This window comes from Electrona antarctica, assembly GCF_951216825.1.
Source record: "Electrona antarctica genome assembly, chromosome: 11".
NCBI classification, from domain to species: domain Eukaryota; kingdom Metazoa; phylum Chordata; class Actinopteri; order Myctophiformes; family Myctophidae; genus Electrona; species Electrona antarctica.
The window spans coordinates 18,426,455-18,443,649 of NC_136792.1; the positions used below are offsets into that span (position 1 = coordinate 18,426,455).

Below are 17,195 nucleotides of genomic sequence, written 5' to 3' on the forward strand. Positions count from 1 at the left end.
CTGATTCGATAAATTGTCACAGTGACAAATAGCGGATCTAGAAGCTTGTAGATTTTCACTCTGAATAAAGAATACACAGTTGTGGCTTGGGATAAAATACATTTACATACTTTATTTAGATTTTTTTGTCAATTACAAGACACAACACAACAGTACAAGACATCAAATGACAGAAAAGTACAAGAAACACACACAAAACAAAAACAAGGGGACATATGGGTGGGATTGATGACCATCAGAGAGCAGGGATAGTTATGAGTCCAATAGATGCACGGTTGCACCATAGCAGCCAGATATACAGAACATATACTCAACTTGTAGCCTACTGCAATGAATGGCATCCACATTTTTTGGAACTTAGCTTGTATATTTTGTCCGTCATGATGAATTTGTTCCAGCTTAGCAATGGAGAGCATCTCGTTGAGCCATCTCTTGAAACATGGAGAAGTTGGAGACTTCCAGTTTATCAGTAGCCTATACATTCTTTTTGCATTATTTTTGCAGCAACCATACCTGCCTTAAGGATCTGTCCTTGGTGGGAAGGAAGGGCCACATTGTCTCATCAGAGCAAATTGCTAAACAGCAATCTGGCTAAATATCCTTTCCCAGTTGTCTGAGAACCAATTAAATCATGTTTCCCCAGAAATTGGTTATTACTAGTGGACACTGTCAGAAATGATGTGACAGAGAACCCTCTGCAATATCACATCTATCATACATAGAGGAGATGCTGGGTACATTTGACTAAGTATAATGAAATATGTGCAATACTTTAAATTGAATCAATCTATATCTAGAATTGATAGAGCAGCTCTGAATACTAGACAGGCCGTGCCTTGGGATTTTGACTTGCCCTTTGTTGTGCCTTTTGGTCACCAAAACGTTTGAAAACTCCCACAATACAGTCTAGCTTCCAGCTCACCCTCTGCTCAAAAACAAACAGTAAACATGAACTTTCTTTTCAGATGAGCTCTCTGACCTACTTATAGGCACTAACATCTAACTGACTGGTATGCAGACAGAGTGAGTGTTCAGACATGAACATTAGAGCAGATGGCTTTCCAGTTTCCCATTTGATTTACAGTCAGTACATGATTAATGGTGCTTGGCCTCCACAGCTGAAAGAATAAGAATAAGCTCACGCCTCACGGAATTGGCTCAACAATTCCACAAGCCACAAGACGGCGAGTCAAGTGTAAACCAGATTAAACTGTCTTTCATGACTAATGATGACCACATCTTTTCCTCTGGTCAGCACTCACAATGATAGTTCCCTTTGACTCATAGCACACAGCAAAATCTGGAGTGATAATTTAACTCTTGAGTGCGTGCTGGTCTAAACTACATTCCTCAACTCTGATCTAACTGATTAGATAAGAAGGGTTCTGAAACAATATCCTTGATTTGAATCATCAGTGTGCCAATTTGGATGTTGTAACTTGCAAATTATTTGCATGTGTTTTTGAAGGCTGTATATTTCAGGAAAAACACACTTTCAGTGTTGAGGCAAACAGCATGACACAGTTAACTGAAACCAGCCCAGTGTGTGAGGGTAGAGGCCTCTCTCCATCTGCAGGGAGCGGGCAGTTGGAGCTAGAGAGACCAGCTGCCAAAGACTTGATTACCCTTCTTCCCCACCTTCCCAAAACCAATGCAGCCTTGTGCTGTTCCTGCCCCTCCAGCAGTGCCCGCTCTATGATCCTTGCTTCTTGGAGCCTGCAGCCTGGAGCTCCAATCACACATGCGGGCTGTTCCGTAATAGCTCTAACCTCCCCCGTCTATTCACACGGTGAATAGACGCTCCCTCCTTCTCTCCGCCTGCAAGCAGGCGGAGAGAAGCCCCTAGGAGGCTGGGTCTTGTTCTCCAAGCGGTCTCACATACTGCTCCACCCCTCTCACTCTTCAGGATCACGACTACAGCGGCGCAGGAACTCTTGGCCGTGTTCATGGATCCATTTATTCGCCACTGGAACAAAAAATTAACTCGATCACCCAGCCACCCAAGCAGAATAATGAATTAATAATGAACACATTCTCTGTATGGATGAACGTGCAGGGAATGGATACAGGTAATTGCCCCCAAGTTTCCAGAGGGTGGCATACCCGTTTCCTGTTCCAGCTAATTTTCCCATAGCTTCGTTTGGTTTGCTCGGCAGAAGATTTGAACTGGAAAGACACATGACACCTTCACATGCATGGTTCCCAGTTCAAATCTGCTGCTGATGCCGAGCCAATCAAACAAAGCCACGGCAAACTAAACTGGAAACCTATATGCAAATGCAATCCAATATGTTTCCCATATTTAATCCTGCCACTGTGACTACACAGTACACACACGTCTGTGGTATGTGACATCAGTTTGGTCCTGGCCACATGTATCCAGGATGAGGTGAAATGGTGTGGAGTAGAAGCCAACCAGTAGCATATGTTTAGCATCCCAGCATCCCAGCACTCTATGACTGACTTGCACTATAATACAGTACAGATGTTGTCTAACTTTCATACAATGACTCCTGTATGATAGAATCACCATCATTGTAGTACTGTCTCTTACCCCATTTGTCCCCAACCAGTACAGGACAGCCAGCATGCAGGGTGTCACCATCCCCTTGGCCATTCCTGTGGAGATTCCACCAGAAGATGGCACCATTCTGGAATATGAGAAACAGTGGAATAACCTCAGTTATGTTGTGAAACTCTGTGTTCCAAGTAGATAATGAAGAAGCAGTTTGCAGAGAGAACTGCAACTGAGAGCTTCTGTTCTGAATTCCCAGACCGTGAAGTGAAACCCCAATAAAAGGCTGAACACCACAGTGGGAGCAGTAAAGTGTCATTGTGTCAACAACAAGTAATTGAACCAAAACAACCTCAGCCTCAACTTTAAACAATAGCCTTATAGTCATGCCACTTTACATTCATGTTAGAATGTAATTGTGCACAGAAACAGGGAAGTGTAAAATAACTGAGGTAAAAAGACAAAAAGGGAAACTTTGTAATGCCTGACATACTATTAAGTCAGTAGTTCCCAAACTTTTCCATGTCAAGGACCCCCAAAATAATATGTATTTGGCTGCAGACCCCATCTGAAAATATGTTATGCCAGGGACCCCATACAAGATTTGGGTTGTTAAAACGTAAAACATGGATTGGCTCTTTTCAAATAGCCAATATACTGTAGGGTTGAAGTGGTTAAACTGATGTTGATTCTAAATTGACACATTTTGCTGGGGACACCTGGAACCCCCCCAAGGACCCCTGGGGCCGCCCAGACCCCACTTCTGTAAGTGGTGCATTTACCTTCACAACAGGGATACTGAAGTCAGCATAGATGAAGGCTGTGGATCCACCTGCCTCAACAGAGCTGAGCTGTGTGTAGTACAACACAAATTTAACAAACTGTTACTTCAAGATAAATAATCACATGCAATAAACACAAAAAATATTAAATACATTCACTCATCTGCATATCTTGATAATAATAGTGGCGTGCCCATTGGCGTTTTGCCAATGGGCACCCAGATTGGGGTCAAATAAACAAAAACACTGTCGAACACAATCAGGGTCAGAAAATGATTTACTGAGGTTTATAGACTTGTTGTCATCTCTCCCCTCAGTTCACCTGACTCTTTGTCTGTGTGTGTGTGTGTGTGTGTGTGTGTGTGTGTGTGTGTGTGTGTGTGTGTGTGTGTGTGTGTGTGTGTGTGTGTGTGTGTGTGTGTGCAGAGATTAAAATAGGGTGCATTTTGCATCCCAAAACGCAGTTTATAGTTGAGGGACGCAATAAAACAATGACCTCTGCATCCACGGGATGCACTACTGTACTGTTTTTTATTCTAGTTTATTTTGCAAGCTTTAGTTATAATAATCATGTATTCTTCTGTTTTCTACATGAATATAACCACATTATAACCATATAAAATGAAATGGGAGTTAAATTCTGCAATTTGTAAAAATGGCAAAATATGACTCCTAACGTCGTTGAAGTGGGACTCATAAAATGTCCCTGGGACTCATCTAAAAGACCATCCCTGCATCCCGGGACTCATTACATTGAAAACCTATTTACATCACTGTATGTGTGTGTGTGTGTGTGTGTGTGTGTGTGTGTGTGTGTGTGTGTGTGTGTGTGTGTGTGTGTGTGTGTGTGTGTGTGTGTGTTTGTGTGTGTGTGCGTGTGCGTGTGCGTGTGCGTGTGCGTGTGCGTGTGTGCGTGTGCGCGTGTGTGCGTGTGTGCGTGTGCGCGTGTGTGTGTGAAAAGTGATGTTCTGTAACACAAACACACTCCACAAAGTCCACATACACTAATAGTGTATAACTGTTTTAGTAATAATTCACTTACGTATATCATAAAGGTTGCCACACGATTCCCAGTTTTAAGCTTGAACAGAGGGCTTGAAGCTGACTGGTTGCATTGCATGTTGCATGGAATCAGAAAGTAATTTAAAAGTTAGCAATGTACAGAGGATCATAGACTTTAACTTACAGCATAACCATAATGTAACTTTTTGATCTGTAAAATTAGCTTTGAAATCCACTTACCGTTGCATGGTCAAAATGGGGTTCATAGTGTCCACCAATTCCATAATTCACTACTTGAAGGTACTCCCCATATGGAGGATGAGCATTCAAACCTGTGAGTTTGGAAATCCGTTGGTCTAGCTGCCCAACAATGGGATGCACAGTGTCCTTTAGCCATGCACTGTAAAATATATATATTCATATTGAGTCATATCGTTATTGGTCAACAAACATTTTACCCTGTTAATTTGTCTTCTTTCATCTGCTATTGTTGTTATTATGTTTTATTGGTTTATTTCATGTATTCTTCTGAACATTATTCTTGAAAGCTGCTCTACAAATATACAGTATGTATAACAGTGGAAGACTAGACAAGTAAAAATGACATATTGTACCTCTTGCTGACGCGATATTCTGCTGTTGCTTGCTTTTCTCCAGATGCCACCACAGATCTTTGCAACTGAACAATAAAATTAGAAAACAGCATTTTACTTTCATAAAGCTTTAAGCTCCATCTACACCCATTGTCATAACATGATTAATGGCATGTGAGCAAAAAATGAAAACTGAAAACAGATACATTGTAGGTATAGGTAAGAATGTGGAGGAACAAAAGGCAAGAACACACACAAGCTGTCATGGTGGAAGTTGTGTTGATGGATTGGCCTTATCTGCCTCGCTTTTGATCATACCCAGACTCTCAAGAGGAAGCTTGATGTACAAGAATTTCACCACCTATAATGTTGCTACAAACTGTATTGGACAATATGTGTAAATTACAATATACACCTTGAAGTTTGAACCATAGTTTCTAGTGCAATTCTCTTGCATTGTGTGGGTAGCCATAATATGTTGGTATCACTTCATAACGTCTTAAAAGACTTGCTGATTTTACAAATGGATAACTCTCAGCTTTCAAGAACTGTATTTTATTCAACTCTCAAATTGTACAAAGAAAAAATGAGTCTAAGTCTAAGTCCAGATGCAGGATTGAGTCTATTACTCTTCAAACCACCTAAAGTTGTTTTTTTGAGGGGCACTAGCCCCTCCAATGCCTGGCTTTTCATTGTGACATCATGTGGCAGCCAAGTCTATGGACTTTTTAATTCTTGCCCCTCGTGACGTCATGTGGCTGGCAGCCAAGTCTATGGACTTTTTAATTCTTGCTTTAAGCATGCCCCTCGTGACGTCATGTGGCTGGCAGCCAAGTCTATGGACTTTTTAATTCTTGCTTTAAGCATGCCCCTCGTGACGTCATGTGGCTGGCAGCCAAGACTATGGACTTTGTGCGTGCCCCAAAAGGAACCCCTCACACACGACTCGAGTGTGATTTTTTTGTTGTTTCAACTGAGAAAATGCAAGAATAAAGCTTTACCTTTAGCTTTATACTTTCAGACTTAAAAACTGAAATCCTGGAAATAAACAAGAGCAAAATGAATGTCCTGCTGATGACACAGTTGACTTCTTCCTGCTCCAAATGACGAATCTACTGGGCCTGTTTTTAATCAACCCACAAGCTGACATAATGACGGAATAAGTACAGGGCTTTCTAACTGAGAAAGGGGATGGAAGCAGATGGAAGCAGTGCCAAAAACTCACAGCAGCTATAGGACATCATTTGAGTTACCAGATATTTCCAGAACAACTGAGTCAGCATATATTTCTCTTATGGCAATATTGTATCTCTCCATGCAATAAACCGTCCAATAGCTACTATAGTGATATGTTAATATTGGGATAAACGTTTACTAGTGGAGCCTGTGGTAATTTGCACAGTCTGGGGGACTTGGACAAGTCTTAATAGTAATGTATCCCAGCTTTCTTTAAGCCCCACAAAATTGTTGGAACAAAAACAACTATTTTTCAAAAGAGTTTCTTAGAAATGTCTAATCCATTCAGCAATGTTCTACTTTCCTTTGAATGCCATCAGAAAATAAAGGCACTCCCAACAGTGTGGATGATCTTTGCTTGTGCGAGACTGATGGTGCTTTTACGGTTTGTCCCTGCAGGTATTAGATAAACATGAACCGATAAGGCAGCTTTAAAGTTTAGTACTTAGGCCTTTGCATTAAAACCTATTTGAGATTCCACCAATTCTATTGGTAATCCGGTCATTCATTTTCTGACACGGAAGCTGTTTATAACCTGCCAATGTAAGCAAAGTTGTACTGTAAGTCAGATGAAAACATCTAACATCTTAGCACAGGTCCAAAAGGTTTAACCGTGAGAAGGAAACAGAAAGATTGATGGGGAACTTCCTAAAATAATTGCGAGCAAAGGTCACATTTACTATGAAATCCTGCGTCTCGTGGTCCGTCACACCACACCATATTTGCCAATCCATCATGCCTTGTGACAACATGTGACGTCATGGAGACCCTTAGATCTCCATATATGGATCTGACCTCGTGACATCACACCTCGTGACACGTCACACAACCATGTATGGCCATCTCCATATATATGAAGATCACAACACTGACCTCATCTAAGCCTGGATAACCATACATGGAGAAGACTGCATATATGGAGTCGGCCAGCAACTCTTGTTGATCTGACCTCATCAAACCCTGTACATTCAAGACACGCCATATATGGCCAGTACAGAATTCATTCCATACCATGCCCTTTAGGGCGAGGCCGCTTCTCGCCCTCAGGGCGTCTTACTGGTACTAATACTGTGGATATCACTCTCCCCAGCAGAATATCAATCAATCAAACACAAGGAGCAGCTAGACTGGGGGCCGTATTTTACAAATAGCTACAAGGACATGGACTCAAGTTTAAGAATAAATAATCTCTCTTATATGGGTCAATTGGGTCAATTTGCTGGTATAAAAAATAATAAGGGAATTAAGCCAATGTTTAAGATCAATGTTCTTGAATGTGATTGAGAATGAGAGCTCACTGTGCATACATACACCTGGCTGGGCCAACAGCTTGATCTTCTCTGCCTCAGAGTCTGTGATGAAGTTGTGGTACAGGACCACATATGGCTGTAGGCTTAGCACTTCACGTCTTATTGGCTGCAGCAGCAGTCCAGGGTTTCCATTGGTGAAATAGTCGCAGAACAGTCTGGGGTTTTTGTAATGATTTGGCTGAAGAAGAAAGTATATTTGAAGCTTATTGCCAGTTGTGAAGCAAGAAAGTAGCACTTTTCTTTTCTTTTCTATATACAAGAATACTAAACTTTCACACAAAGCAAGGTATTCTCATAGCCTCTGTTTCCAATTAATATTCTCTCATTTCTTACTTCATGTTGAAAATGAAATCCTGCAGAGTTAGTTAGTGCCTTATTTGAAAAACATGAACGATTTTAGTGCATTCCTGTTTGAGGCTGCAGTCAGGTCTCTGCGTTCTATTGCCATGTGCAAAGAGCATCACAACATTGACAAAATATGTCAAATACAAACTACTAGTAAACTGGCATCTTGACTTATCCTGTTTACTTCAGGGTATACCCTCTCTCTATAACTCAATAAATTATGAAGTGATGGATACCTGAGTGCCTTGGGTCTGACAGAGTCTCTCGTAGGTATTCCTTGTTCTTAGATAGGTGGTGTTGGGTCTCCTCAATCCATCACCATTCATAGGTAACGGTGGACTAATGAGCAACTTCTCATATTTCTCAACATTCAGCAAAACTCTCCCATTCATTGGATCTGAGAGGAAATAAACAACACAGACAGTATCCAGACAGTTTCATGCATTATCAGAGTTAAGAGAGGCAACAGTATCCCGAAATGCAATCAAATGGGTAGGCACATGCTTTTCAAGCATTTATTATGATAATCATACATGATTCTTGGAATCCATATGGAAAAGCATAAATGCATAGTTTGTTAGGAATACAGTATACCTTTACAAAGCAACAAAGACAGTATAGATCATGCTGCTGCTTGGTGTTAGTTTAGACTTGTTGGATTTAGTAAAATGAGTGCACTGTGTTTTATAACTGGAAATAATTACCATGATGGAGTAACTCCTGGGAAAGGCTGAGAGCATAGGAAACATTTCCTGTCTGAAACAACAGTGACTTAAGTTTAGTATTTACGTAGTGCATTACAACAGGCTGACTGGCTTACATCTGGTGCAGTGAGTGAGCCTTTCAAATCCACCTTGAAGTGAGAGAAAGCCAAGTGGTCCAATGCATCCTCTAACGTCCCTGCATTTTCTGGGCTCCAGTCCCCTCCTGTTCCTCTGAACAAACGCACTGACTCCTCCAACCACTGAACAGAGTGGTAGTAATCTTCCTGCTCATAGGCAACCTGCAAATAGCCACGTTCCATTATTCCAACATGTCATTATGTAGGCAACACTAAAGCAAAGAAACATTACTAATAAGCACAGCAGTTTAAAAAAAACTTCTGTCTTTAAAGACTGATTTAACAGTCAGTCATATAAAAGCAGTTGCAGCCAGCTGTTACTACGTGCCAATCTGACAACACCCTCCCAAAGTAACTAAGCATCTGTTTAAACTAAGATAGTTAGAGATTATCTCAGCTACCAGTCTCTAGATTCCTGTTGACTTTTCCAGAGTGGGATAATGCAATTTCCATACAAGGCCTCTCCCACACAGTGCCCTTCCCTACTAGAAGCACTCAAAGAAAAAAAGAAAAGGACTTCACTATGGAGAAACAAAGGATAGGATATGCATATTTGCATGATAGAAGAATGTGTTTTAGTATAAGAAAAGTTCCACAGTGGGAAGAATTCACCATTCCCCTCTCTGTCTGGACTCTGGAATCCTGCCACAAAATTACAGAGGCATTGTACAAATTTGTTTTACACTCCTCAGGTGTGATGTTAATCAGTGAAACAAATTCACACGGCACCATCTGCCAAATGTCCTCACTCATCCACAGCTCCTTTAAATCATGCCTTAAAGGGGCATGAAACTCTGGGTTTGTTTTCCAGTTCAGGTTAAACCTTAGAGTATATATTAATAGAGACGGCACCAGATTTCTCCTCCCATCCACTTGCATTAAGTTGCTCAAAAGCGCATGAGGCGATTTCACTCCTCCTTCTGGGTAGGAACAGAGTGCATTCTGGGATGGATTGGGCCAAACACATGAACGCGCTGGCCGTTGACTATCATTGCACGCGTTCACGTATGAAACAGCGTTCACATGTCATCATGAACGTGCGCAATGATAGTCAACGGACCAGCTCTGTCCATTTCGCCTCAGGGTTTCCTCCGGGTGCCGTCTCTATTAATATACTCTTAGGGTTAAACACTACTTTACAACATGGCAGGCTAGAATGCAACTAATCAAATAATAATGAGTGTTTCTGATTTGCCTAGAGCCATGTGCGTGCCAATGTACAAGCATAGATAGTTGTCAAAAGTATTGTAATGCACATTGGCACACTTTGTGTGTGAACAACGAGAACAATGTACAGTTCGGGTGGCCAAGTCATATACTGTGACGTATGCGGAGTTTGCGGAAGTGCCGTTTACGCCTGTGCTTTGTGGTGGTGATACGTCACTGACTTTACCTCTGCGTTTTCAACCCAGCTTTGTGGATGTTCGCAGTTTCCCTTCCGTGATGCGATGGACCGAAGCGCGGTCAGTGGCCAAAGTCTGCCTTCGTTCAAAATGTAGTTTGTGTGTGTCTCGCTCAGATTGCAATGGTTGCGCAAGCTTCTAGTATATACAGTATGAGGAAAAACATTGTGGAAGCAAGGAGGGGGGAGGTGTACAGTAAAATAAATCCATGACACAGAAATTAGGAGGTGTACCTTTCCAACCAGGAAGCAGTCATCACCAGATAGAGGAATAGATATTGTAGGCATGTAGATATCAATAGGCTTGCCGCTGCTAGTAATTCGTTGGAAACGACCTTGTACGAGGCTCCCCACTTGAAGAGCATACACATCCTGGAGCCTCATCAGCCCCGTAGCAGCCCCCTGAAGGTCCTCCAGTTTTGGAAGGCGGCCCTCCTCTTCCGTGTAACTGGACCTGAGAGCTAAACAGCAGAAGGGGCAAAGGGTGTTTGGGGGTTGGGTGATGACATGAGAGGACACATGGGGAGAGGGGAATGATGGATCCCTGTAAAAACCTTAGTCTGAGGTGTTGTCAGATATGAGCACCAGATGTGTCTTTAAGAGGTATTATGTAAGCAACCTTGTGTATTCTCCTGGGCTTCGTTGCTGTAGACCACATTCATCCACTCTGACTGGAGCCTCTTGATCAGGGTGAACGCTAACAGTGGGTTTGCCATTGTGGTTGATGGTTCATCATAAACATGCTGGTGAAGATCAGACACCTTTGCATAGAACCTGCAGAAGACAACATAGCCAGAAGGGAACTGTTAAAAAGCCTTATTCCAATGATCACATACTGTATCCTATACCCTATTAACATGCATGGTCATCTCCTTGAGTCCTTATTGAAAGAACATACTGATATTGCAATCTTATTTATTTGATATAAATTGAATAATTTAATTAACATTATTAAATTAGACCCCTGTAGCCTAGCTCCCTTGTTTCGACTCTGCACATTACCACTCCCATCACCAACACGCAACTTGCAAGTTGCAAGACAAGCTAACTTAATGCATCAGTATCACTCTCATGCACGCACGCACGCACGCACGCGCGCAGCTTCCTCTCTCTCTCTCTCTCTCTCTCGCTCTCTCTTTCTTATACACACGCAAAACTCAAACAACATTCTGCACAAGCATAATGCATGACTAATACTCACTTTTTTACGTCCTCCAGTCTCTCTAACTCGTTGTTGATGTACGTTCCTAAATAACTGATCAATTTTCGTTCAACAGCAATAGCCTGTTTAACATTGAGTAGCGACGTATACATTTCACAAAAGGTTCTGGGAATCACCGCCAAATTCAGAAGTCCCCAAATAAAATAAATATATTTAAAATAATCCATATTGAGTGCGCAAAAAATATTCCGCGAATCCGTGATAGCCTATAGACCTACTGACAGTCAGTTTGAAGTGATTTCCAAAGTTTGGTCACAGACACAGATAGCTTGAAGTCCCTAATTCTATCTGGTTTTGGAGAGCTTATCAGCTGCGCTTGGTCCCGCCGTCTTACAGTGCAAATTATCAAATGCGCCTCGAGTCTGTCTGTGCCGCTGAGAGCTCTCAGCTCTGCAGCCTGATCAGCTTTCAGGCGCTCGGCTGTCGCTGTCCGCCCGGGGGGTCGACCATCGACATGATGTAGGCTATAGGCTAGACCTGTAGTAGCCTAGGGCTTGGCTAACCTGAAATGAAATGAAATGAAATCTATATTTACCCAGGGTATCTGGGCTAAGCTCAAGAACTTGTTTCCAGCCAGGCCCTGCTCATAGAACACATTTCATCGTAGTGGTTGATGCCTTGTTCAAGGGCATTTCAGCGGTGGTAATTTTAACGTGTCGGACGGCTGGTTCGAACTGGGAACCTTCCGGTATCTAGACCGCGCCGCTATCCGTAAATTTCCACCGCGGCCACCTGTGTGGATTTGGTCCGAACTTTGATTGATTGATTGATTGATTGATTGATTGATTGATTGATTGATTCATTGATTGATTGATTCATTGATTCATTGATTCATTGATTGATTACGTTATGTTTGTAGAATATTAAAGCACAGGAAAGCACACTTCAAAGTTCAATACAAGGTCTGCTATAGGATATTAAAAAACAAAACAATATTGTTCTCTGTAACGGACCCACAGGGATGTTTCCAGTGTCAATATGTGTTTTCTTTGTGGCTTTTATTTTGAAACCTTTCCTGCCCAAGAGTCAGTTCTCCAGTGCTTTTATTTGAATGATTTCCTGCCCAGTGACAAATCAGTTGCAATTAAAATGATCAAGTTCACCTGTGACTGAGGACAACGCCCAGGATGTGGTTGCACACTGAAGCTTATAAAACTGTCACTTGCCCACCTCGCTGGTAGAGGAACAGATATTGCCAGATTTGCCACAAGAGAGGAATGGCAAACATGGAGAAGTTTATTTGAGGAAGGGAAGGACGGACGGACGGAAGGACCGCAAAGGAAGGAAGGACGGATGGCCCAAACGAGCCCTGGAACAGAACAGTTTTGCACAAGCCACTTTAGCACCGAGCTGGAAAGGGGAAAAAGGTGATACTTTTATTGTTGGTCAATCTTGTATGAGGGATACTGGTAATTAGTCTTATTGTTTTATGTATTGTCTGAGGGTTATTTATTTCTATATTGCATGTTGATATGATGGATTAAATATTGTATAGTTTTGTGATGTATATGCTCATGGATGTTATGGAAAATGTATTATGCCTTTTGATTATGGAATGTTATATTGATATAGCCTATATGTTATGTCCTTTTTCCAGTTTCTACGTTGGGTTCTGAATAAAGCGAAACGTCAAACTCATCAGTCGGCTTTACCAAATTATTATCCAGCCGGTCCGCTACAGTAGAAACTTTACCCAAGGACTGCAACTCTTCACCACTCATCTACACTGGAGCTCAAACTATGCCATCAGGCCTGCAACACATCGGACAGTCAAATGAATCTGGTGAACGGTTACATTAACACAAACACTACAACTGCAGGACAGAACATTACACTGTCAGGAGACGGAACATATATGGACATATTGTATATAAGGGTTCTTGAATTTAATTTCAGTTAATGGTTTACATGCAAAGATTATGGTGTTTTACAGTGAGATTGTAATACAGTGATTTAAGGTCCATATTTGTTTTTGTGTTGCATTTATTTATGGTTATTATATTCAAGGTCTTTATTTTCAGTCACACCCATAGCCTGTTTTTACATTTTATTTGAAATCTAATCCAAAATGGCAGACATTAGCATGATGGTGAATGAGTCAGATGACAATGCAGATCTAGAATTTGTTGAGAATAAGGTAGAGAGGCTTCTATCTATGTATGACCAGTGGAAGGCTATTGCATGGATCACAAAGACACAGTTAAAGGCCAACATTGCTGAGAGCGACCCAGGACATGTCCTTGACACTTTGGTTAAGTGTAAGGATATTTCAAAACTCTACTCTGACATCTTTAAACATGGCACCCCAGATGATTATGTGAGCAGAAGAGTAACTGCTTGTAAATTTATATCGAAGGACATTTTTGAAGTTCTTTTTGAAAGAATTGTTGATAATGAATTTGGAACGGGGATGCAGGATTGTTTTTATGAACTGCTTGGCCATGATCCTTTTCACTATCTTTTTGGGACTTCATCACACGTTGGTACCAAGAGTAGCTATCACTCTGCATCTGTGGCAGTAGAGCGTGCCAGGAAGAGGCAGGGGAGGAGTTTATCAGAGCAGATTGAAGATGAACGGAAGGAGCAGATTGAAGCTGAACGGAAGGAGCAGATTGAAGCTGAACGGAAGGAGCAGATTGAAGCTGAACGGAAGGAGCAGCAGGAGAAACCCCTGACTGCCATGACGGAGCAGCAGGAGAAACCCCTGACTGCCATGAAGGAGCAGGAGCAGCAGGAGAAACCCCTGACTGCCATGAAGGAGCAGCAGGAGAAACCCCTGACTGCCATGAAGGAGCAGGAGCAGCAGGAGGAACCCCTGACTGCCATGAAGGAGCAGCAGGAGAAACCCCTGACTGCCATGAAGGAGCAGCAGGAGAAATCCCTGACTGCCATGAAGGAGCAGGAGCAGCAGGAGAAACCCCTGACTGCCATGAAGGAGCAACATGAGGAGATTCAACAAAAACGGCCAGGCCCGGGTGCTCCGGCTGGCGAGGAAGAAAATGGCATCAAAAGGCAGCTGAAGGTGACTGAGGGAGCAGCAGCAGTGAAGCCCAAAGACCCGGCCCAGCACGGTGCAGCTGCCCTGGCCTCAGATCCCGAGGCGCCAGGGGTTTCAGTTGGAGCTGGTACTCTACAGGCCGGAGGGGGCGATCCTAATGCAGTGGCTGCGATGGCCTACAAGGTGACTACCAAGGAAGACGCCCCGGCTGCAGTCGAGGTGGAACGGCGGCCTAGAGGAGTTCCACTGCAACCAAGACAACCAGACGAAGAACGGGCATCCCTGCCCAAACAAACCAAAAGGAAACCAGCCAAGGCTGGAAGGTTCAAGGCCCAAGACACTATGCTCATCAGTCAATGCTCATCGGAAGTCAGTGCTGAGCATGTTCTCATTGGAGATGGAGTATTTAAGGTGGGAGGAAAGGTGGGAGACAGACTGCACAGCCCCTTCCTACATATTGTATTTAGAATTTTAAATGAGTATGGGGTCACGTAAATTGACAAAAATCTTTGTGATTATGCCAAGTTTTTAAATCACTATGATTTTGGTGGGAGTGTAACGGACCCACAGGGATGTTTCCAGTGTCAATATGTGTTTTCTTTGTGGCTTTTATTTTGAAACCTTTCCTGCCCAAGAGTCAGTTCTCCAGTGCTTTTATTTGAATGATTTCCTGCCCAGTGACAAATCAGTTGCAATTAAAATGATCAAGTTCACCTGTGACTGAGGACAACGCCCAGGATGTGGTTGCACACTGAAGCTTATAAAACTGTCACTTGCCCACCTCGCTGGTAGAGGAACAGATATTGCCAGATTTGCCACAAGAGAGGAATGGCAAACATGGAGAAGTTTATTTGAGGAAGGGAAGGACGGACGGACGGAAGGACCGCAAAGGAAGGAAGGACGGATGGCCCAAACGAGCCCTGGAACAGAACAGTTTTGCACAAGCCACTTTAGCACCGAGCTGGAAAGGGGAAAAAGGTGATACTTTTATTGTTGGTCAATCTTGTATGAGGGATACTGGTAATTAGTCTTATTGTTGTATGTATTGTCTGAGGGTTATTTATTTCTATATTGCATGTTGATATGATGGATTAAATATTGTATAGTTTTGTGATGTATATGCTCATGGATGTTATGGAAAATGTATTATGCCTTTTGATTATGGAATGTTATATTGATATAGCCTATATGTTATGTCCTTTTTCCAGTTTCTACGTTGGGTTCTGAATAAAGCGAAACGTCAAACTCATCAGTCGGCTTTACCAAATTATTATCCAGCCGGTCCGCTACATTCTCCATTTTCAACTATAATCAGATATTTATATTTATGTTCATACACAAAGCCGCTGTGTGTGTAGTGTGTTTGTACCACGGAATGATTTGATTGTCTGAGCACGGAATGTGATGCCTATGATAAAACTCACTTCACACGAGTGTGATTTTTTTAATGAACAGGCTACAAATGTCACATTTTATAGCCTATCAACGATTTGGGTGTGATTGTTCAAGATGTAGGCAATTTCCCCCGTGTAATTAATTCTACACCTCTAATGACAATTAAGGCCAAAGAGCTATATAGGCCTACTTACTTCCTAATCTTATATAGCCTATACTTGACCTTATCTTTATTATGTCGTAGTTTGGGATTATAGTGACATCTAATGGCGAAACTGTATAGGCTACTGCAGAGCCACTACCATGGTCGCGAGGGTTGTCTTGGTTGATAAACAGTGACAGTATTGGGCTACTTGAGTAGCCTACTGTAGGCCTACTTGTACATCTGTTAATGTTAATGTTTGAATGTTAATTTCACAACATAGCATAATATACAATACAGCATTGTTTGTGCATCTGCAAGCAAAACACATCAGGCTACCAACATTCTTAAATTAATCTGCATAATTTGTAATACAACCTTCTATTTTGCTTTTCTGCCTTTATTGATAGTATCAAGTGAAGAGAGACAGAGAGAAGGGGAGAGACACGCAGCAAAGGCCGTCATGAACGGGACTCGAACACGCAACGCGCTGTCAGGCCAAAGCCTATGTGGCATGCGCATGGACCTGCAGTGCAGGGACCTGTAAGTGCGCCCCTGTAATACAACATTTGTAATATAGGCTACAACATACAAATTATCTGTTTTAAAAATGTATTTTAATATCAAATAAAGCCCACTGACAAAATCAATAGAACATGTTTACCAGCTCTGGTCCAGAGAACTAATCCAATCCAAATATTCATATTTTATATTCTGCACTTTGCTCTAATTTGATCAAATACAAACCCGTCATGAAACAGAAGCCAGATAAGATATTCCCATGATGAATCCCAAATATCCTCTGTGCAGCTCAGACACATGTAAACAAATCATGTCAACATGAAGTGTAGTCTATTCTATACATCTTTACACAAGTGAAACGTATTGTTAAGTCTTGTGTTGTGGTGGTGATGAAGGCCTAATTCAATGATACATCTGTAATACTGGCTGTGCCATACTTAATAAATGTAAAATTTTACAATGTATAAATTATATGAAAATATTTGACTGTACATATTGTATAATGTAACACTGAACATGCAAAATGCATAAGTTGCCTGACAAGGCATTCATACTAATGTTTCCATTCATAGTAGTATAGCTGCTATACTGAACAGACATTTGAACACTGATCTAGCAGATCAGTGTTCAAATGTCTGTTTATACGGTATGATGGTATGTGTGTCATTTGGTTGTCATATAGTTTTGCCATATGTCTGTGTTTTGGATTGTGTGTACAATATGAGCTATATGCTTTCAGAAAATGTGAAACAATTGAGAAAGACTGTGAGCTTATTCTGTTGCACTAAAATGATGAAGCTTTAAATAGAACATTATGAATTGTTTATGAATGACTTGCGAATATCCATTATAAATATGAACATATTACCAAGGTCCCCAGTGTACAGTTA

At 41.8% G+C, this 17,195-nt stretch overlaps 2 protein-coding genes across 4 annotated transcripts; one reads left to right on the top strand and one right to left on the bottom strand.

Annotated features, from left to right (window-relative positions):
- Positions 1–198: 198 nt before the first annotated feature.
- p4ha3 (prolyl 4-hydroxylase, alpha polypeptide III) lies at positions 199–11,436 on the bottom strand. The gene is made up of 13 exons (XM_079514260.1): positions 11,228–11,436; positions 10,646–10,800; positions 10,261–10,487; positions 8,637–8,786; positions 8,488–8,539; positions 8,020–8,180; positions 7,440–7,616; positions 4,914–4,978; positions 4,540–4,699; positions 4,340–4,402; positions 3,298–3,366; positions 2,555–2,651; positions 199–1,966 (listed from the first exon to the last, which is right to left on the bottom strand). The coding sequence occupies exons 1-13, from the start codon at positions 11,413–11,415 to the stop codon at positions 1,896–1,898; spliced, it is 1,635 nt and encodes a 544-aa protein (XP_079370386.1). The 5' UTR covers positions 11,416–11,436; the 3' UTR covers positions 199–1,895.
- Positions 11,437–12,265: 829 nt separating this feature from the next.
- LOC306932582 (uncharacterized protein) lies at positions 12,266–16,313 on the top strand. 3 transcript variants are annotated; one of them, XR_013791130.1, is made up of 3 exons: positions 12,266–12,615; positions 12,846–15,224; positions 16,194–16,313. XR_013791130.1 is itself a non-coding variant. In XM_079514434.1 (2 exons), the coding sequence occupies exon 2, from the start codon at positions 13,317–13,319 to the stop codon at positions 14,739–14,741; it is 1,425 nt and encodes a 474-aa protein (XP_079370560.1). In that variant the 5' UTR covers positions 12,266–12,615; positions 12,846–13,316; the 3' UTR covers positions 14,742–15,467. The 3 variants fall into 3 exon arrangements, 1 of the variants encoding a protein (XP_079370560.1); XR_013791131.1 differs by lacking the exon at positions 16,194–16,313 and adding an exon at positions 15,455–15,505; XM_079514434.1 differs by lacking the exon at positions 16,194–16,313 and having other exon boundaries at positions 12,846–15,467.
- The last annotated feature ends 882 nt before the right edge of the window (positions 16,314–17,195 follow it).